Genomic DNA, 23,366 nt, shown 5'->3' on the forward strand with positions numbered 1-23,366 from the left:
TGCAACAGTAGTAGAGTCACCAACTTTAAGGGCATTTAAATGGTCGTTGGATAGACGCATGAATGAAAATGCAATAGTGTACGGTAGATAGACTTCAGATTGGTTCCACAGGTCAGCACAATATCGAGGGTCGAAGGGCCTGTACTGTTCTATGTTCCATGTTCCATGTTCTATGTTGTAACAGTGGTAATTAGAGAAAATGCTGCCTCTATCATTCATCCTGGGAAATGTGGATGGGAGATCAGTTTGAAAGTTTGGTTTGTACGCAGGAGTTAAACATGTCTAGAGGGTTTACCTATCTGAAACTAGTGGGAGAATTCTCATGCTGGACAATACTATTGGGGAATGGGGAAGCCAAATGCACAGAGGCAGCTCCAAACAAATAGACATGTTATAATGATCAGATAAACTATTTTGATGATGTTCATTAGGGGACAAAATTGACCAAGACATTGAGAGATATCCATGATTTTTTTAAGGATAGCACCATGGCATCTTTTACATTGACCAGAGAGGCCAAACAGGACCTGGCTCTAATATCCCATCCAAAGGATAACACTTCTGACAGTGCAGCATTCCCTCAGTACACTACTGAAGAGTCATCTTTTGTGCTGAAGTCCTGGAGTGGGACATTGTGACTCCAACTGAGCTGTCATCTCTGGGTCTCACCCTCCCTCAGGGCATTGTGGGTCCACCTACAGCACATGGCTGCAGCGGTTCAAGAAGGCAGCTCACCCTTCTCAAGGGGGCAACTAGGGCCAGGCCATAACGCTGGCCTTTCATCCACAAACAAATAAAGAAACAAATTACTACACACAGAGTAATATTTAAATGACCTATTAACATCCGTTACGTCAAAATAAACAGGAAGTAGTTAGTCGAAGTTAAGTCCAATCACAGTGCAGCCTTCAAAGTAAAATGATATAAAGTGGGCATTTTCAAGGCTTGTCAGATCCTTGTCATGTTTACATTATTATTTTAAAATGTCTCAAATTTTAAAAATGTGCCTCAATAATGGGCTAAGTGGCGCTACAAACAGATTTTTAAACCTTTTGCAAGGTAGCCAGGTGGCTTTTAGAATTTTGTCAGGAGATGTGGCCTTACTGGCGAGGTCAGAATTTTTTGCTGTCCCTGGATGCCCTGGGGAAGACTGTCATGAGCTGTTTTCTTGACCCGCTGCAGTTCTCGTGGTGTAGGGACACCCACAGTGCTGTCGAAAGCTAGTGTGCTTCTAATTAAATCTGTTGGACTATAACCTGGTGTTGTGTGATTTATTTTAACTTTGCTTCATCAGAGAAACACTAATCCCAGATACATGTTTGCTGTCAATCTGCAGCAACCTGGATTCCAGATTTGTCAAATTCAATGTGTGGGAACTTTGTAGGCCTTTTTACTTTTGGTGAGGTGATCTTTATAACATTACAGATTAGTTTACATATTTCCCTTCATCATCCATCAATTAACATCGAAAAGATAAGGCCCATGCCCTAAATTGAAGCCTAATTCTAAATATGAAAGATTCTTACCTTCTCTAGGATGCATTAATGGCTCTCTATTCCACGGAATGTTCGTTATTTCTGAAATAAAGCAGATTATTTGAGACAATTACTTTCTTCCACATTTTGGCTTTGAGAATCAGCTCTGTATGGGGTCTGTCACCGAGTTGGGTGTGATCTAACAACCCATTATTGGGCCTGACCAATTCTGTGTCTGTTCAAGGAGAGTCCTAACCACTATTCTGCAGCAGAGACATTCTACTGTAGCCTCTGGTTGTGATGGAACAGGATTGTAAAATTCACTGAAGCATCATGTAGGAGTAAATTATTGCAGATGCTGGAATCTGTACTGCAAACAACAAATATTGGAGATCAGAGCAGGTTGGACAGCATCCATGGAGAGAGAGCAAGCTAACATTTTGAGTTGTGATGACGTGTCATGCTGGATTTTGAAATGTTAACTCTGCTTTCTCTCTCCATTAATGCTGCCAGATCAGCTGACTTTTCCCATCATTTTCTGTTTTTATTTCACATCTTCACCATCCACAGTTCTTTGTTTTATTCACTGATGTGACATTGGCAGCTCTGGCTATGCTAGCTTTCGTGACTGGGATAGGTTTGGACAAGATAGGGACGTTGGAGGATTTGGTGCAAAGACTGGTGCAGATCAGCAGGATCTAAATGAAGGACTGAGATGATTCAAGTGACAAAATGGCAGCCTCCTGCTCTTAATTTGTGAGGTTCTTAAGGGAGTTAGACTGGCATACCACTCCCCCAGAGGCATACGGCACGGAAACAGACCCTTCGGTCCAACCAGTCCATGCCAACCATCTTCCTAAAGTAAACTAGTCCCACCTGCCTGCGTTTGGCCCATATCCCTCCAAATATTCTTATTCATGAACTTATCCAAATGTCTTTTAAATGCTGCAACTGTATCTGTATCCATCACTTCCTCTGGTAGTTCATTCCACACACAAATCGCTCTCTGTATAAAATAAATGATTGCCTTTCATGTCTTTTTAAACCTTGCTCCTCTCATGTTAAAAATGCCCACTTGACTTGAAATCCCCCACCCTAGGGAAAGGACACCTGCTATTCACTTTATCTATGACCCTCATGATTTTATAAACCTCTTTAAGGTCCCCCTTAACCTCCTATGCTCCAGTGAAAGAAATCTCTGCCCATCCAGCCTCTCCTAATAACCTCACTTCTGGCAACATCCTGGTGAATCTTTTCTGAGCCCTCTCCATTTTAATAACATGGTGACCAGAACTGGACCCAGTGCTCCAGAAAGGACCTGCACATCCTCTACATGAGTTGACAGGAGCCCTTGAGGACGAGTACTGCACTTTTAGAGGGTGGCAATGTTGGTTTAAAATTGCTGCTCAGAAAGTGGACTCGTTTACTCATAAATCAGTTATTCAAAAAGATGCACAAAAGCTGTTTCTACCGCTCAGTTCAATTGACCCCATTAGATCAGAGATGAGGCGCAGTCCAGCATCTTCGAAGACCTTGACAGAGTTTTGTCCTCCACCATATGATGAGCCAAAGTCATAAAAGTCCTTGATGTAAAATACCTACTCGGAGAGAAAACGTAGAAGTTAGCTTCTTGGCAAAGCAGTTGCTTATCCTGAATCTTTACTGTATGGTTCAGGGGAATGGGATTTGGGATTGAATTTGTTAGGATGTGGCATAATTGAAAGCTGGACAACAGGCCGAACTGTTCAAAGAGTGGTTATTTAATAAGGTGTGATTTGGAAATGGGGAAACGCTAGACAGTTGGTGAGGTCACTCTGAGCAAATAAAAGCAAATTACTGCAGATGCTGGAAACTGAAACCAAAAGAGAAAATGCTGGAAAATCTCAGCAGGTCTCTCTTTCTCTCGCTCCCCACTCTCTCATCACCTTTTCCTCACCTCTTCCCCCTTTGCTACCCTTCTCCCCTGTTTTCCATTTTGCCTCTGCTTCACCCCTCCCCCCCCATCCCCCACATATTTTGTCACACAACACTGCTTCAGCCTTGGTCATTCACAGCTCCTAATCGCCCTATGATCTCTCTATGCACTGTCATTGTCACCTCTTTATTGCTACCTTTGCTTCTGGAGCCATGACTCACCTTCTCTCAGCCTCCTATAAATACCTCCCTATTTCTCCCCTTTTTTTAGCTTTGGCAAAGGGTCAGTAAGACTTGAAATGACAGCTCTTTTCTCTCCTTACAGATGCTGCCAGACCTGCTGAGATTTTCCAGCATTTTCTCTCTTGAGGTCTCTCTGAGCTCCTTAGTTGAGATGAGGTGTGACTCCAAAAGGAGTCTGTATCATTCCTGGGATGGACAGCTGAGTGGTGCATTGTCAAAGGGACTTTGATCTGATTGGTGTGACTGGTCGGCGCAACATCGAGGGCCGAAGGGCCTGTACTGCGCTGGGATGTTCTATGTTCTATGGAACACAACTGGCTTCAAGACTGTCAACTTGAACGTTTTTTTCTCCCAATATGACACCAATGGTGCAGGAAAGATCAGGAAAAGCCACCGACAGGAACCCAGCCCAACTGTTCTCGACATGCCTTGCAGGGTGGCTTGATCACTCCCCAGTTGACCATCCCTAAATGCTACCAAAAAGACTAATACGTGAGTGAGCGTCATCCACAAGTTCTGGTCTTCTCGACAGCTGAGTATGCTGTGCACCCAGATATGCTTCAAGTGGTCCTGGCAAACACATTCCAACTTAATGGCACTCAGTCATCTGGGGCCAACTCCAGTTCAGCGGTTATGTGCCTGTCAAATGTCAACCTCTGCTCCACTCTGCAGCAACACTTTAATAAGTAACTTAGACCACTGTCCTAATGTCAGAAACACTGCCGTCAAGTTGTACACAATCAGCTCTCACATATAGCAATACAATGGCGGCCAAGCAGTCTATTCCCATAGCATCGGTTGAGGGATATGTATAGGCCAGGACATTTCTGATGAGATAGACTATCACTTCAAGCTTCATAAAATGCACCGGTGTCTCTAACCCCCTTCATGATTGATTCTAACACCTTTCCCATGACACATGCCAAACTAACATAGAACGTAGAACATAGAACATAGAAGAATACAGCACAGTATAGGCCCTTTGGTCCTCGATGTTGCGCCGATCCAAGCCCACCTAACCTACACTAGCCCACTATCCTCCATATGCGTATCCAATGCCCGCTTAAATGCCCATAAAGAGGGAGAGTCCACCACTGCTACTGGCAGGGCATTCCATGAACTCACGACTCGCTGAGTAAAGAACCTACCCCTAACATCTGTCCTATACCTACCACACCTTAATTTAAAGCTATGCCCCCTCATAATAGCTGACTCCATACGTGGAAAAAGGTTCTCATGGTCAACCCTATCTAAACCCCTAATCATCTTGTACACCTCTATCAAGTCACCCCTAAACCTTCTTTTCTCCAATGAAAACAACCCCAAGTGCCTCAGCCTTTCCTCATACGATCTTCCTACCATACCAGGCAACATCCTGGTAAACCTCCTCTGCACCCGTTCCAGTGCCTCCGTTTCCTTCCTATAGTATGGCGACCAAAACTGTACACAATACTCCAGATGCAGCCGCACCAGAGTCTTATACAACTGCAACATGACCTCAGTACTCCGGAACTCAATTCCTCTACCAATAAAAGCCAGTACACCATATATCTTCTTCACCGCACTATTTACCTGGGTGGCAACTTTCAGAGATCTGTGTACATGGACACCAAGATCCCTCTGCTCATCCACACTACCAAGTATCCGACCATTAGCCCAGTACCCCATCTTTTTGTTACTCTTACCAAAGTGAATCACCTCACACTTAGCTACATTGAACTCCATTTGCCACCTTTCTGCTCAGTTCTGCAGCTTATCTATATCCCGCTGTAACCTGCCACATCCTTACTCACTGTCAACAACTCCTCCGACTTCCGTATCATCCGCAAACTTGCTCACCCAACTTTCTAGCCCCTCCTCCAAGTCATTTATAAAAATGACAAACAGCAATGGTCCCAAAACAGATCCTTGCAGAACACCGCTAGTAACTGCACTCCAAGATGAACCTTTGCCATCAACTACTACCCTCTGTCTTCTTCCAGCTAGCCAACTCCTAATCCAAACCTCCAACTCACCCTCAATGCCATACCTCCGTAATTCTTGCAGTAGCCTACCATGGGGAACCTTATCAAACGCCTTACTAAAATCCATATACACCATATCTACCGCTTTCCCCTCGTCCACCTCCTTAGTCACCTTCTCAAAGAATTCAATAAGGTTTGTGAGGCATGACCTGCCCTTCACAAAACCATGCTGACTATCCTTGATCACATTATTCCTATCCAGATGTTCATAAATCCTATCCCTTACAATTCTCTCTGAGACTTTGCCCACAACATAAGTGAGACTCACCGGCCTATAGTTACTAGGGTTATCCCTACTCCCCTTCTTGAACAAGGGAACCACATTTGCTAGCCTCCAATCTTCTGGCACTACTCCTGTAGACAACGAGAACATAAAAATCAAGGCCAATGGCTCTGCAATCTCCTCCCTTGCTTCCCAGAGAATCCTAGGATAAATGCCATCAGGCCCAGAGGACTTATCTATTTTCACCCTTTCCAGAATTTCCAACACCTCTTCCCTAATACCTCAAAGCCATCCATTCTACTTAATTGTGACTCAGTATTCACAATGTCCTGTTCCTGAGTGAATACTGACGAAAAGTATTCATTCAGTGTCTCCCCAATCTCTTCAGCCTCCACACACAACTTCCCACTACTATCCTTGACTGGACCTATTCCTACCCTAGTCATTCTTTTATTCCTGACATACCTATAGAAAGCTTTAGGATTTTCCCTAATCCTACCAACTAAGGACCTTTCATGTCCCCTCCTTGCTGCTCTTAGTTCTCTCTTCAGGTCCTTCCTGGCTACCTTATAACTCTCAATCGCCCCAATTGAACCTTCACGCCTCATCTTTACATAAGCCGCTCTCTTCCATTTAACAAGGGATTCCAATTCCTTATTAAACCACGGCTCCCTCACACGACCCTTTCCTCCCTGCCTGACAGGTACATACTTATCAAGGACACTCAATAGTTGCTCCTTGAACGAGCTCCATATCAATTACGCCCTTGCCTTGAAGCCTACTTTTCCAAGCCACGCATCCTAAGTCATGCCTCACCACATCATAATTTCCCTGCCCCCCAGCTATAACTCTTGCCCTGCAGTGCACACTTATCCCTCTCCATCACTAGAGTAAAAGTCACCGAATTGTGGTCACTGTCCCCAAAATGCTCACCTACCTCTAATTCTAACACCTGGCCTGGTTCGTTACCCAGAACCAAATCCAGTATGGCCTCACCTCTTGTTGGCCTATCTACATATTGTATCACGAAACCCTCCTGCACACATTGGACAAACACCGACCCATCTAACGAACTAGAGCTATAGCTTTCCCAATCAATATAAGGAAAGTTAAAGTCCTGCATAACAACTACCCTATTACTTTCACTCTTCTCTTGAATCATCCTCGCAATCCTTTCTTCTACGTTTCTAGGACTATTAGGAGGCCTGTAAAAGACTCCTAACAGGGTGACCTCACCTCTCCTATTCCTAACCTCAGCCCAAACTACCTCAGATGGCGAGTCTTCATCCATCATCCTTTCCACAGCTGTAATACTATCTTTGACAAGCAATGCCACACCTCCCCCTCTTTTACCCCCACCTCTGACCCTACTAAAACATTTAAACCCTGGAACCTGCAACAGCCAATCCTGTCCCTGTTCTACCCATGTCTCCGTAATAGCCACAACATCGAAATCCCAGGTCCCAACCCACGCTGCAAGTTCACCTACCTTATTTCGTATACTTCTTGCATTGAAATATACACACTTCAAGACACTTTCCTGTTTACAGGCACCATCCTTTGAGATTGATGCCATGTTCCTAACCTCCCTACACTCCAGGTCCTGCACCCTAAAGCTACAGTCTAGGTTCCCATGCCCCTGCAGAGTTAGTTTAACCCCCCCCCCCAAGAGCACTAGCAAACCTCCCCCCAAGGATACTGGTGCCCCTCAGGTTCAGGTGTAGACCATCCTGTTTATAGAGGTCCCACCTTCCCCAGAAAGAACCCCAGTTATCCAAATACCGGAATCCCTCCCTCCTGCACCATCCCTGTAGCCACACATTTAACTGTTCTCTCTCCCTATTCCTCGACTCTCTATCACGTGGCACGGGTAACAAACCAGAGACAACATCTCTGTTCGTTCTAACTCTGAGCTTCCAACCTAGCTCCCTGAAAGCCTGCCTAACATCCTCAGCCCTCCTCCTACCAATGTCGTTGGTGCCAATGTGGACCACGACTTCGGGCTGCTCCTCCTCCCCCTTAAGGACCTGGAAAACATGATCAGAGGCCCATAGTTCTCTGTTTCCCATCTCCCTCCCTCTCCTACATTCCAGTCTGATGGGTCCTATCTGGAGTCTATCCAAGTTTAGAAAATTAACATTAATGCAACTTATTCGCCACCTCTTTGAAGACCATGAAATTCACCACTTTCTTTGTGATTATAACGTCATTAATTTCCCCTCTCCTTTCCCCTCCTGATTGACAGGCATTACGGGAATGTTTTTACATCCCCTGTACAGAAGCAAAATGTTTGTTCATCAGATCCACCAGTTGCCTTTCGTCTGCAATAAACTCCCCACTCTCATCATCTCAGGGATGGTTTTCATTATGGAATCCAGCCCTCATCTACGTGAAGCATCCAGAACCCAGTTATGATATATTTATACGTTAAGGAACTCGAACAATTGATAAGCAGCTCAGCGGACAGCATTGAAGGTACTTCATCAATTACTCACCTTCCAAAGGGTCTTTATATATTTACTGGGATCATTGAGCTGTGCATCCACTGCATGGACAAACACATCAGACACACGGTCAGAAAGAACTGACAGCAGCAATTCTTGTTGCTCATTGTTTGTGTACAGGGCAGGTTGTATCTGAAACTGTGAAAGACAAGCAAAATTTCAGCTTCAACAGACTGCACATCCTTTTGCCTAAGTCATTCTGGTCTCCCTGCCTTCGGAAAGATGTTGTGAAACTTGAAAGGGTTCAGAAAAGATTTACAAGGATGTTGCCAGGGTTGAAGGATTTGAGCTATAGGGAGAGGCTGAACAGGCTGGGGCTGTTTTCCCTGGAGTGTCGGAGGCTGAGGGGTAACGTTATAGAGGTTTACAAAATTATGAGGGGCATGGATTGTGTGAACAGCCAAGGCCTCTTTCCAAAGGTAGGGGAGCCAAACCAGAGGACATGGGTTTAAGGTGAGAGGGGAAAGATTTAACAGGGACCTAAGGGGAAATTTTATCACATAGAGGGTGGTGTGTGTATCGAATAAGCTGCTAGAGGAGGTGGTGGAGGTGGGTACAATAACAACATTTAAAAGGCATCTGGATGGGTATATGAAGAGGAAGGGTTTAAAGGTATATGGGTCAAATGCTGGCAAATATCTAGTCAGTGTGAATACATTGGACTGAAGGGTCTGTTTCCATGCTGTACATCTGATTAGATTAGATTACATTACATTACAGTTTGGAAACAGGCCTTCAGCCCAACAAGTCCACACCGCCCCGCTGAAGCGCAACCCACCCATACCCCTACATGTACCCCTTACCTAACACTACGGGCAATTTAGCATGGCCAATTCACCTGACCTGCACATCTTTGGACTGTGGAAGGAAACCGGAGCACCCAGAGGAAACCCACGCAGACACGGGGAGAACGTGCAAACTCCATACAGTCAGTCGCCTGATGCGGGAATTGAACCCGGGTCTCTGGCGCTGTGAGGCAGCAGTGCTAACCACTGTGCCACCCATCTCTATGACTCTGTGACATTCAAAGAATGTGGGCATCACTGGTTGGGCCAATATTTATTGCCCATCCCTAATTACCCAGAGGTTAGTTCAGAGTCAATACACATTGCGGTTGATCTGGGAACACACGTGGGCCAGACCAGGTCAGGATGGCAGATTTCCTTCTCTGAAGGACATTAGATGGATTTTTCCCTGATGGTCATCATTCAGCTCTTAATTCCAGATTTTTACTCAATTCAAATTCCTCTGTTTGTTATGGTGGGATTTGAACCTGGGTCCGCAGAATACAACTTGGATCTCTGGATTAATTATCTAGTGGATAACATTACCAGGCCAGTGCTTTCCTAAATCCGCACTTACACTGAATTGTACGATTCAAAGTCACATTGGTTACAATGATGTTACCCTCTACTGAACTCAGGTGGGTGGTAATGAATGATGGGGTGGTGGGCAATGAGGGGGAAGGGGAGAGGGCAAATCCAATATTGCATTTATTTCAATGCAAGGGGCCTAACAGGGAAGGCAGATGAACTCAGGGCATGGTTAGGAACATGGAACTGGGATATCATAGCAATTACAGAAACATGGCTCAGGGATGGGCAGGACTGGCAGCTTAATGTTCCAGGATACAAATGCTACAGGAAGGATAGAAAGGGAGGCAAGAGAGGAGTGGTGGGGTGGGGTGGCATTTTTGATAAGGGATAGCATTACAGCTGTGCTGAGGGAGGATATTCCTGGAAATATATCCAGGGAAGTTATTTGGGTTGAACTGAGAAATAAGAAATGGATGATCACCTTACTGGGATTGTATTATAGACCCCCTAATACTCAGAGGGAAATTGAGAACCAAACTTTTAAGGAGATTTCAGCTCTGTGTAAGAATAATAGGGTGGTTATGGTAGGGGATTTTAAATTTCCAAACATAGACTAGGACTGCCATAATGTTAAGGGTTTAGATGGAGAGGAATTTAAATGTGTACAAGACAATTTTCTGATTCAGTATGTGGATGTACCTACTAGAGAAGGTGCAAAACTTGACCTACTCTTGGGAAATAAGGCAGGGCAGGACACTAAGGTGTCAGTGGGGGAGCACTTTGGGGCCAGCGACCATAATTCTATTTGTTTTAAAATAGTGATGGAAAAGGATAGACCAGATCTAAAAGTCGAATTTCTAAATTGGACAAAGGCCAATTTTGACGGTTTTAGGGAAGAACTTTGGAAAGCTGTTTGGAGGCAGATGTTCGCAGGTAAAGGGACGGCTGGAAAATGGGAAGCATTCAGAAATGAGATAACAAGAATCTAGAGAAAGTATATTCCTGTTTGGGTGAAGGGGAAGGCTGGTAGGTGTAGGGAATGTTGGATGACTAAAGAAATTGAGGGTTTGGTTAAGAAAAGCAAGGAAGCATAAGCCATTCCTGAAGAAGGGCTTATGCCCGAAACGTCGATTCTCCTGTTCCCTGGATGCTGCCTGACCTGCTGCGCTCTTCCAGCAACACATTTTCAGCTCTGATCTCCAGCATCTGCAGACCTCACTTTCTCCTATGTCAGGTATAGACAGGATAGATTGAGTGAATCCTTAGAAGAGTATAAAGGCAGTAGGAGTATACTTAAGAGGGAAATCAGGAGGGCAAAAAGAGGACATGAGGTAGCTTTGGCAAAGAGAATTAAGGAGAATCTGAAGGGTTTTTACAAATATATTAAGGACAAAAGGGTAACTAGGGAGAGACGAGGGCCCCTCAAAGATTAGCAAGGCAGCCTTTGTGTGGAGCCACAGAAAATGGGGAGATACTAAATGAGTTTTTTGCATCAGTATTTACTGTGGAAAAGGATATGGAAGATATAGACTGTAGGGAAATAGATGGTAACACCTTGCAAAATGTCCAGATTACAGAGGAGGAAGTGCTGGATGTCTTGGAACGCATAAAGGTGGATAAATCCCAAAGACCCTAGAAAGATGTACCCTAGAAATTCAGGTGTACCCTAGAAAGATGTCGTGAAACTTGAAAGGGTTGAGAAAAGATTTACCAGGGTTGGACGATTTGAGCTATAGGGAGAGGCTGAACAGGCTGGGGCTGTTTCCCTGGAACATCAGAGACTGAGGAGTGACCTTATAGAGGTTTACAAAATTATGAGGGGCATGGATAGGATAAATAGACAAAGTCTTTTCCCTGGGGTGGGGAGTCCAGAACTAGAGGACATAGGTTTAGGGTGAGAGGGGAAAGATATAAAAGAGACCTAAGGGGCAACGTTTTCACACAGAGCGTGGTATTTGTATGGAATGAGCTGCCAGAGGATGTGCTGGAGGCTGGTACAATTGCAACATTTAAGAGGCATTTGGATGGGTATATGAATAGGAAGGGTTTGGAGGGATTTGTGCCGGGTGCTGGCAGGTGGGACTAGATTGGGTTGGGATATCTGGTCGGCATGGATGGGTTGGACTGAAGGGTCTGTTTCCGTGCTGTACATCTCTATGACTCTATGACCTGATCCCAGTTTGTTTCTTGATGGGGCCAGTCTGTTCACAACTTGTCAGGGTTAATATTAATTAAAAGAAACCCGTGTTTCTGTAACGGCCTGCCACAACTCCACCGGACCCCTTTGGAGTCACCGGTGTACATAGAACATAGAACAATACAGCACAGAACAGGCCTTTCGGCCCACGATGTTGTGCCGAACATTTGTCCTAGCTTAAGCACCTATCCATGTACCTATCCAATTGCCGCTTAAAGGTTGCCAATGATTCTGACTCTGCCACTCCCACGGGCAGCGCATTCCATGCCCCCACCGCTGTCTGGGTAAAGAACCCACCCCTGACATCTCCCCTATACCTTCCACCCTTCACCTTAAATTTATGTTCCCTTGTAACACTCTGTTGTACCCGGGGCAAAAGTTTCTGATTGTCTACTCTATCTATTCCCCTGATCATCTTATACACCTCTATCAAGTCACCCCTCATCCTTCTCCGTTCCAATGAGAAAAGGCCTAGCACTCTCAACCTATCCTCGTACGACCTATTCTCCATTCCAGGCAACATCCTGGTAAATCTTCTCTGCACCCTCTCCAAAGCTTCCACATCTTTCCTAAAGTGAGGTGACCAGAATTGCACACAGTATTCCAAATGTGGCCTAACCAAAGTCCTGTACAGCTGCAACGTCACTTCACGACTCTTGAATTCAATCCCTCTGCTAATGAACGCTAATACACCATAGTCCTTCTTACAAGCTCTATCCACCTGAGTGGCAACTTTCAAAGATCTATGAACATAGACCCCAAGATCCCTCTGTTCCTCCACCTCACTAAGAACCCTACCGTTAATCCTGTATTCCGCATTCTTATTTGTCTTTCCAAAATGGACAACCTCACACTTGACAGGGTTGAACTCCATCTGCCACTCCTCAGCCCAGCTCTGCATCATATCTAAATCCCTTTGCAGCCGACAACAGCCCTCCTCACTATCCACAACTCCACCAATCTTCGTATCATCTGCAAATTTACTGACCCACCCTTCGACTCCCTCATCTAAGTCATTAATAAAAATTACAAACAGCAGAGGACCCAGAACTGATCCTTGCAGAACTCCACTTGTAACTGAGCTCCAGGCTGAATATTTACCATCTACCACCACTCTCTGACTTCGACCGGTTAGCCAGTTTTCTATCCAATTGGCCAAATTTTCCTCTATCCCATGCCTCCTGACTTTCCGCATAAGCCTACCATGGGGAACCTTATCAAATGCCTTACTAAAATCCATGTATACTACATCCACTGCTCTACCCTCATCCACATGTTTGGTCACCCCCTCAAAGAATTCAATAAGACTTGTAAGGCAAGACCTACCCTTCACAAATCCGTGCTGGCTGTCCCTAATCAAGCAGTGTCTTTCCAGATACTCATAAGTCCTATCCCTCAGTACCCTTTCCATTTCTTTGCCTACCACCGAAGTAAGACTAACTGGCCTGTAATTCCCGGGGTTATCCCTATTCCCTTTTTTGAACAGGGGCAAAACATTTGCCACTCTCCAGTCCCCTGGTACTTTCAAAGTTCAAAGTCAAGTGGCACTGACAGCCAGTCTGTGCATAGCAAGCTCCCACAAAAACACGGTAATGGACAGGGAATCAGTTTTGAAGATTAGATGTTAAATTCTGGCTGGTTCATGGAGAAACTTGACCTAACCTTCCTCTAAGTGATACTGTTGAATCTTTAAAGGGTTTGGGGGAAGTCAGACAGGACCTCACTTCAACATCTCCTGGAAAGACACAAACCTCAGGAAATGGGGGTAATTTTAACCTGACCCAGCGGACAGGAATTGGGCGGACTGTGAAATTTGTACCTCAGCTGATACAAGTCACCATTAATCTAAGCAAGAGCTGTAGTTCCCCCATCGTTGAGCATTTGTTGGTTATAGGCGGAGATTATGGAGTCCTACAGCTCCCAATAACCACCAGAGATGCAAAAAACGGCAATACACACCTTTGAACTGCAAGGGTCCTCCACCTCCACACGCACAGAGTCTGAGACGATGCTTTTCTCATGATTAGTACTTGCAAAATAATAGGCCACAATGCGGAAATAAGGCACCATTTCGTCTGTGATCGTCACTGGAAATGAAGTGTTGGCAGACTTCCTGATTCTGTCAAAAAGCAGCACCTTGCCTTTATTGAGCACCTGGAATAGTAAATATTATGATGGTGTAAACTAAATGCCTTTTGGAAATGGAAAAAAAACCAAAGCTTGTCACATCATCGCTTCAGAAAGACCATAACTTATAAGAAAGGGATGTTTTTTATTTGAGTTCATTGAACATCAGTGAACCTTGTCTGTATAAATCAGCTTTTGGCCTACACTCACCAAACAATTCAGCCATTTACAGCTAACAGAAAGAAAAATGTATTTGGATCATTTCCAAATGTTTCAACACTGAAGGAAATTCCTTCCAGTCAAACCACATCTCCAACAAATGTGCATTTTGTCTGTCAATAACTGAGGGATGCATCAGTTCATTGACATTTTTATTAGATTAGAACAGCATGGAAACAGGCCCTTCAGCCCAACAAGTCCATACCGACCCTCTGAAGAGTAACACACCCAGACCCATTTCCCTCTGACTAACACACCTAACACTGTGGGCAATTTAGCATGGCCAATTCACCTAACCTGCACATCTTTGGACTGTGGGAGGAAACCAGAGCATCAGGAGGAAACCCACACAGACACGGGGAGAATGTACAAACTCCACACAGACAGTCACCCCTAGGCTGGAATCGGACCTGATACCCTGGTGTTGTGAGGCAGCAGTGCTAACCACTGAGTCACTGTGTTGCTACTGCTTCTGCACGGCGGCTCAGTGGTTAGCACTGCTGCCTCACAGCACCAGGGTCCCAGGTTCAATTCCAGCCTCGGGCAACTGTCTGTGTGGAGTTTGCGCATTCTCCCCATGTCTGTGCGGGTTTGCTCCGGTTTCCTCCCACAGTCCAAAGATGTGCAGGTCAGGTGAATTGACCATGCTAAATTACTCACAGTGTTAGGTGCATTAGTCAGAGGGAAATGGATCTGGGTGGGTTACTCTTTGGAGGGTCGGTTTGGGCTGAAGGGCCTGTTCCCACACTGTAGGGAATCTAATCTAATCTTTTTTGGATGTGAACTAAAAACGGAAGAAGTTACTGCTTTAAACCCAGGAAACTGTGGAAGGAGTTATTTGCAGTTTTAAAATTGAGGTCCTGGGACACATCAAGAGTTATATCCACAATGTTGCCTGATTTAAGCAGTGATAGAGAATCCAGACAGAATGGTACTATCTCCGTTGAGGGTGGAAATTTGCTCAGAGGCAGTCTACTGATTAGCACTTTATTTGGAACCACTTGTCGCTGTTGATAATTCAAGAAAGCTCAGCCACTTGATCAGTTCCTGGCCAGGTAGCTGCAGCCTTGTATATGGACAATGCAACAGAAGCATCCATCTCACTCACTCACTGTACCTTCTGTGAGCAGAAATTTAAAAAAAATCCCAAGTATCCTGGAACTCTCCATCACCTTCCTCTGCAAATTGTTCTCTTTGCAAATCCCTAGCTGAAAGGAAGAAAGGGCCATACCATCTTTTAGACACTCTAAAAAAGGGAAATCCTCAACACATGAATCAGAGACTGAGAAATGGTTCCATAACTACCTGGTCAGGTCCACGCCCCCCCTACAACCCACCCTCCCGTCCTGGCACCCTCCCCTGCCACCACAGGAATTGCAAAACCTGCGCCCACGCCTCCTCCCTCACCACCATCCAAGGCCCTAAAGGAGCCTTCCACATCCATCAAAGTTTTACCTGCACATCCACCAATATCATTTATTGTATCTATTGCTCCCGATGTGGTCTCCTCTACATTGGGGAGACTGGACGCCTCCTGGCAGAGCGCTTTAGGGAACATCTCCGGGACACCCGCACCAATCAACCCCACCGCCCCGTGGCCCAACATTTCAACTCCCCCTCCCACGCTGCCGAGGACATGCAGGTCCTGGGCCTCCTCCACCGCCGCTCCCTCACCACCAGACGCCTGGAGGAAGAACGCCTCATCTTCCGCCTTGGAACACTTCAACCCCAGGGCATCAATGTGGACTTCAACAGTTTCCTCATTTCCCCTTCCCCCAGCTCAGCACTGTCCCCATGACTTGTCCTACCTGCCTATCTCCTTTTCCACCTATCCATTCCACCCTCTCCTCCCTGACCTATCACCTTCACCCCTCCCCCCACGCACCTATTGTATTCTATGCTACTTTCTCCCCACCCCCACCCTCCTCTCATTTATCCCTCCACCCTTCAGGCACTCTGCCTGTATTCCTGATGAAGGGCTTTTGCCCGAAACGTTGATGTTCCTGCTCCTCGGATGCTGCCTGACCTGCGGTGCTTTTCCAGCCCCACTCTAATCCATAATGGTGCAACAGTTGCCTTGGCTCATAGAACATAGAACATAGAAGAATACAGCGCAGTACAGGCCCTTCGGCCCTCGATGATGCGCCGATCCAAGCCCACCTAACCTACACTAGCCCACTATCCTCCATATGCCTATCCAATGCCCACTTAAATACCCATAAAGAGGGAGAGTCCACCACTGCTACTGGCAGGACATTCCATGAACTCACGACTCACTGAGTAAAGAACCTACCCCTAACATCTGTCCTATACCTACCACCCCTTAATTTATCATTAGTAAAATATCGGAAAGAGTTGACAGAAAGTTGAAAGAAAACAGTTCATCAACTGTGATGTGGATAGGTAGGGGAATGGGTCTGGGTGGGATGCTCTTCAGAGGGTTAGTGAAAACTGAGTGGGCTGAATGGCCTGCTTCCACACTGTAGGGATATTATGCCTTTGAACAGATGGCTTTTTTTTAGTGATATAAAAGAGTTATTTCACACACCCTACATATCAAACATGATGAGATGTTCATCTGCACAGCTCATGTTCATCCTTCAGAGTATTGTAATCCGGAAATTAGAATTTTATAGCTCACATTTGCACCAGCCTTAACTACACTCAGCATTAATCATTTTCAATCTTTCATTACAACATCACATCTCATTCAGTCTCAAGTTATCATATTAGTAAGCGGCAATATTGTTTAACGTGAGCAGAATGCTTTCTCCAAGAAAGTCACAGTCTCACAGTATCTTTGGGAATCAACATCAAAGCAGTACATAGAAGTCACAAACACATGGCTGTTTGATGTGGTAGCACCATGGAAGATATTGTGCACAATGCTTATTCCTTAAATAAAACAACACAGCAATCTGCTTATTTCAGATGTGTCTCTGCCCACTGCAGATGCCCATTTGCAGTTATTGAATCAATTGTATTACTCACTTGTTTGCATTAAACTCACAGCACTAGGGTGCTGGGTGTTGGGGGAAAAGGGAAGCTATAAAACTGTGTGAGTTTTTCATCCTCAAGTGGTGGCTCAATGGTTAGCATTGCTGCCTCACAACACCAGGGACCCAGGTTCGATTCCACCCTGCTTTGTGTGGAGTTTGCACATTCTTCCTGTGTCTGTGTGGGTTTCCTCTGGGAGCTCTGGTTTCGTCCCACAGTTCAAGTCGATCACCCATAGTGTCCAGAGATGTGCAGGCTTAGGTAGGTTAGCCATGGAAAATGCAGGATCACAGGGAAAGGATCAAGGGGTGGGTCTGAATGAGATGCTCTTCGGACGGTTGTTGTGGACTCAGTGGCTGAACGCACTGTAGGGATGCCGTGATTCCACGTAGCTCAGATGGCTAAATAGTTCAAGTGCAGAACATAATAACATTGGCAACGCAGTTTCAGACCATGTACCAGTTGTTGTGGATTATGGAAGTCTATCTCCTCACCTTGCCCATTCACATTTGCAGACAGATTCATTGGAATTAAATTTACTTCTGAAGAAGTGTCAAATGATTCAAAACATTAACTTTGTTCCTCTCTCCGCAGGTATTGCTAAGTCTCTTGAATTTCTCCAACACTTTTATTTCTGATCTGCAGATTTATGCTGTTATTTTATATAATCTTCACTTTTTTTTCTGTTTCACGCTGGATGTGTGATTTGCATGTACAGAGTAAAGTGGGAACACACAATGAATAATTCTCCCTGGAACAACTCCATTCATGAACCTGCTTGAACTGATAATTTTGGCAAAGTTTCCATTGGCTGAACTGACCCTTGGAGAAAGTGAGGACTGCAGAGGCTGGAGATCAGAGTCGAGAGTGTGGTGCTGGAAAAGCACAGCCGGTCAGGCAGCATCCAAGGAGCAGGAGCCTTGCAATACTTGTCATGAAAACTATCTGACGACTCCATGCTCCTGGTGCCACAACAGTTCCCATCATGCCGTGGGTAAGCAGTTGCCTTTTTCTAATTGACGGAGATGTCCATTGTTCCCTCAGCTGTGCAGGACATCAGTGTTTGTGAAAGAAAAGCTACATTTCATCAAAGCTTTTTATCTTCAATCATCAGGACAACTTGCAAGAAATGCCAGTGAAAAGGGGAAACAAGGATAGAAAATGTATTAGTATTCTTGCGAATTGTCCTGATGTGTGCAGAACTAAAAGATCTGATACCCTTTTTGATAAATCGCATTGTATTTTTCTCAGCAATATCCTTTGTCCTTTGTTGTTGGCCAGGGGATGCTTCTACTCAAAAACAGCAGCTTGTGAACTGAAGTTACATAGAGTACCCGAGCCCTGGCCACCTGCTTGAACTGGTCAGCTCAGAGGAATGACGTAAGATGTGAATCCTTACTTGGGTGGAAGAAGTAATGAGGTAATCCTAACGGTGGCCTTCGGGGCGCATCTGATGAGCCAAAACAAAGGAGGAAAAGACACCACCGTTTGAGAAGATAAGAAAAATGAAGGGTTTTGAGTGTGGCAGCAGTGAAAACATTGGAGATCAACCTTTGTGAAGTTGAGGACCCCTTGCTTGGAAGCATGGAGATTGCATCCAGGACTTGGGAGAGATTGCCTGGCCAGTGTGAGCTCCCATTGTCTGATATCAGCCTTGATTTTCGTTGACTGTTCAGGGAATATCAGAGCAACCTAATGGGCATGGGCACAGATTTTAGTCTTGTACGTATTACATGCCTGCTTTTAACTAAACAGTGTGAATTGTATGTCTGTTTTAACTAAACTAATAAAATCAGAGATTAACTTCATGCAGATTTGACTCTTTCCCCCTTTGTGACAAGCCAATAACTGTTGTCGAGAATAGTAACCAGGCAACATCTGGGGACTACGGGTCACTGACTACCTCAGTGAAAGAATGGACAGTACCAGTGAAATAGTCATCACAACACCTTCTGGTGTTGAAAGTGTACGATGCAGCAGCACCAAGTGACGATGCACATCAGTCAAGGTTTCAATCTGAGCGCAGGGCGAAGCAGCAACTTACCATATAGTAAAAATAATTGACACTGCTGATGTCTACTTGACTGAAAGGGGTTAATGTCACATTTATGATGTCTCCAGGGTATAGCAGAGCATTGGTCACACCGATATGCAGGTACATCTGCTTGCTGTCATGGCATTTGATTGCTATTTCTTCGCTCACATCATTCCCAACGGCTTTATCTCCAGCAGAGGCCTGGAGCGGCAAATTGACAGGGAAAACAAAGATCGCACGGACATTCGGACAAGCAAGAAGCAAAAAAAATTATTCTGTTTCTTTTCCATTCCCCACGCAGTTTTGTCATTCCCCATGTAATCCCCACACCTCCCCCCACCTCCAGTTAACTTCAATTATACTCAACCCTGTTAACTCATCTGAACTATTTGATACTTGCATTTATGTAGAGTCTATACCAGAACTAAATATCCCAAGGCATTTTACAGTAGCATTATCATGCAAAATAGTCATTTGTCCAGACAACACCAGATTTGGGGAAATTTGCCAGTGCTAATTGGGAGATTTTAAACTAGTAAGGTGGTGGGGGGATGGGGGCAGTGTTGGATTAGGGCAAAGCAATAGTGAGAAAAGAGATAGGTCTGAGGTCCTGAGGAGTGTTGCTGAACAAAGAGACCTTGGAGTGCAAGTTCGTAGCTCCTTGAAAGTGGAGTTGCAGGTAGATAGGGTAGTGAAGGTGGCGTTTGGTATGCTTTCCTTTATTGGTCAGAGTATTGAGTACATGAGTTGAGAGGTCATGCTGTGCCTATACAGGACATTGGTTAGGCCACTGTTGGAATATTGCGTGCAATTCTGGTCTCCTTCTGGAAAGATGTCATGAAACTTGAAAGGGTTCAGAAAAGATTTACAAGGATGTTGCCAGGGTTGGAGGATTTGAGCTATAGGGAGAGGCTGAACAGACTGGGGCTGTTTTCCCTGGAGCGTCGGAGGCTGAGGGGTGACTTTATAGAGGTTTACAAAATCATGAGGGGCATGGATAGGGTAAATAGACAAGGTTTTCTTTCCCTGAGGTGAGGGAGTCCAGAACTAGAGGGCATAGGCTTAGGGTGAGAGGGGAAAGATATGAAAGAGAGCTAAGGGGTAACGTTTTCACGAAGAGGGTGGTATGTGTATGGAATGAGCTGCCAGAGGATGTGGTGGAGGCTGGTACAATTGCAACATTTAAGAGGCATCTGGATGGGTATATGAATAGGAAGGGTTTGGAGGGATATGGGCCGGGTGCTGGCAGGTGGGACTAGATTGGGTTGGTATATCTGGTCGGCATGGACGGGTTGGACCGAAGGGTCTGTTTCCTTGTTGTACATCTCTCTGACTCTACGGTATATTAGATGAGTGTAGCAAGTTAAATAGTTAAGACAGACAAGAGCTTGGCAGAGAACAAGGTAAGACTGATAAATTAAACTGCATTTACTTCAATGCAACAGGCCTGACAGGTAAGGCGGATGAACCAGGACATGGTTGGAAACAGGGGACTGGGGTATCATAGATATTACAGAAATGTGGCTCAGGGATGGATAGGATTGGCAGCTTAATTTTCTAGGTAAAGGTGCTACAGGAAGGGCACAAAGGAAAGAAAGAGAGGAGGCGAGGTGGTGTTTTTGATTAGGGATAACATTACAGCTTTACTTAGGGTAGATATTCCTGAGAATATGTCCAGTGAAGTTATTTGGGTGGAACTGAGAAATAAGAAAGGGATGGTCCCCTTTTTGGGATTGTATTCTAGGCCCCTCAATAGCATGAAATTGAGAAGCAAATATGTAAGATCTCAGAGAATAATAAGGAATAATAAAATTGTAAAGGTAGGGGATTTTAACTATCCAACGTGAACAGTCATAATGGCTTGCATAATGGAAAGGAATTTGTTAAGCATGTACAAGAAAATTCTCTTATTGAATATGGGGTTGTACCCACAAAACTTGACTTTCCCTTGGGAAATAAGACAGGGCAAGTGACTGAGCTGTCAGTGGAGGAGTACTTTGGGACCATTGATCATAATTCTATTGGTTTGAAAATAGTTATGGAAAATGATAGATCTGATCTAAAAGTTAAAACTCTAAATTGGAGTAAGGTCAATTTTGACAGTGTTAGGCAAGTATTTTTCTACAGTCTCTTTGGGAATTTAGAACAGTGGGAATGGAGATTGGGGCAGTTGAATGTTCCTCCTGCAGAATGTGGGAGGTTAGGGTCACCAATAGTGCACCTGCTGACTGCACCTGTGGGAACTGCACCCAACTCCAGCTGGAGTTGGGTGCAGGAGGAACATTCAACTGCCCCAATCTCCATTCCCACTGTTCTAAATTCCCAAAGAGACTGTAGAAAAATACTTGCCTAATACTTGCCATGTTAGGGAACTGGAGCTGGAGCTGGATGAACTTCGGATTATTCAGGAGGAGGAGGGAGTTATTGAGAGGAGTTACAGGGAGGTAGTCACACCTCAGGTACAAGAAAAAGGCAGATGGGTTACAGTCAGGGGACAGAAAGGGAACTGGCAGGCAGTGCAGGGATCCCCTGTGGCCGTTCCCCTCAACAACAAATATACCGTTTTGGATACTGTTGGGAGGGAGCAACTTACCAGGGGAAAGCCATAGGTTACAGGTCTCTGGCACAGAGTCTGTCCCTGTTGCTAAGAAGGGAAGGAGGGAGAGGAGCAGAGCTTTAGTCATTGGAGACTCCATAATTAGGGGGACAGATCGGAGGTTCTATGGAAATGAGAGAGACTCACGGTTGGTGTGTTGCCTCCCAGGTGCCAGGGTTCATGATGTCTCTGATCATGTTTTTGGAATCCTTAAGGGGGAGGGGGAGCAATCCCAAGTCGTGGTCCACATAGGCACCAATGACATAGGTAGGAAATGGCATAGTGATGTAAGGCAGAAATTCAGGGAGCTAGGGTGGAAGCTTAGAGCTCGAACAAACAGAATTGTTATCTCTGGTTTGTTGCCCGTGCCACATGCTAATGAGGCAAGGAATAGGGAGAGAGAGGATTTGAACACATGGCTACAGGGATAGTGCAGGAGGGAGGGTTTCGGATACCTGGATAATTGGGACTCATTCTGGGATGGGGGGGGACCTCTACAAAGAGGATTATCTACACCTGAACCAGAGGGTTGCCTGTATCCAGTGGAGGGGAGAAATTTGCTAATGTTCGTTGGGAGAGTTTAAACTAATTCAGCAGGGGGATGGGAACCGAAATTGCAGTTCCAAGTATCCAGGAGATACAGAGTAGTGAGGTCATAAGTATTGTTTCAAAGTCACAACAGTTCACCGGCAAGCAAGAAGGTGGCTTGAAGTGTGTCTACTTCAATGTCAGCAGCATCCGGAATAAGGTGGGTGAACTTGCAGCATGGGTTGGTACCTAGGGCTTCAATTGTTGCGGCCAAACGTGGAGTTTGCACGTTCTCCCCGTGTCTGCGTGGGTTTCCTCCGGGTGCTCCAGTTTCCTCCCACAGTCCAAAGATGTGGTGAATTGGCCATACTAAATTACCCGTAGTGTTAGGTAAGGGGTAAATGTAGGGGTATGGGTTGGTTTCGCTTCGGCGGGTCGGTGTGGACTTGTTGGGTCGAAGGGCCTGTTTCCACACTGTAATGTAATCTAATCTAATCTAATCATTCCTGGGTAGACCAGGGACAGAAATGATTGCGGGTTCCAGGATTTAGATGTTTCAGTAAGAACAGAGAAGATGGTAAAAGAGGGGGGGGGTGTGACATTGTTAGTCAAGGACTGTATTATGGTGACAAAAAGGACATTTGAAGACACATCGACTGAGGATTTTCTATAGGCCTCCGAATAGTTCCAGAGATGTACAGGACAGGATAGCTACAGCTGGGAAAAGGCAATTATGGGTGGCAGGGTGGCTTAGTGGTTAGCACCGCTGCCTGACAGCACCAGGGATCTGGGTTCAATTCTGTGTGAAGTTTGCACATTCTTCCCATGCTTGCATGGGTTTCCTCCGGGTGCTCTGGTTTCCTCCCCCAGTCCAATAATGTGCAAGCCAGGTGAATTGGCCATGCTAAATAGCCCATATAATTAGGTGCATTATTCAGAGGGAAATGGGTTGGAGTGGATTACTCTGT

General features: G+C 45.2%; 1 protein-coding gene across 3 annotated transcripts in view; it reads right to left on the reverse strand.

Moving 5' to 3' along the window:
* The window catches only part of LOC122555475 (complement C3-like), an 83,866-nt gene that overhangs the window by 12,889 nt on the left and 47,611 nt on the right, over positions 1 to 23,366 (reverse strand). For all 3 annotated transcript variants that reach the window (XM_087993134.1, XM_087993133.1, XM_087993132.1), the window contains exons 9-13: positions 19,284 to 19,475; positions 13,856 to 14,050; positions 8,375 to 8,521; positions 2,947 to 3,073; positions 1,527 to 1,577 (exon numbers count right to left, since the gene is read on the reverse strand). In XM_087993134.1, the coding sequence (XP_087849260.1) occupies positions 1,527 to 1,577; positions 2,947 to 3,073; positions 8,375 to 8,521; positions 13,856 to 14,050; positions 19,284 to 19,475 (712 nt within the window). The remainder of the gene's footprint in view (positions 1 to 1,526; positions 1,578 to 2,946; positions 3,074 to 8,374; positions 8,522 to 13,855; positions 14,051 to 19,283; positions 19,476 to 23,366) is intronic.

The sequence above is a fragment of the Chiloscyllium plagiosum genome, unplaced genomic scaffold (genome assembly GCF_037043375.1).
Source record: "Chiloscyllium plagiosum isolate Xiang-an unplaced genomic scaffold, Cpla_swu_hap1 HiC_scaffold_12, whole genome shotgun sequence".
Classification (NCBI taxonomy): Eukaryota; Metazoa; Chordata; class Chondrichthyes; order Orectolobiformes; family Hemiscylliidae; genus Chiloscyllium; species Chiloscyllium plagiosum.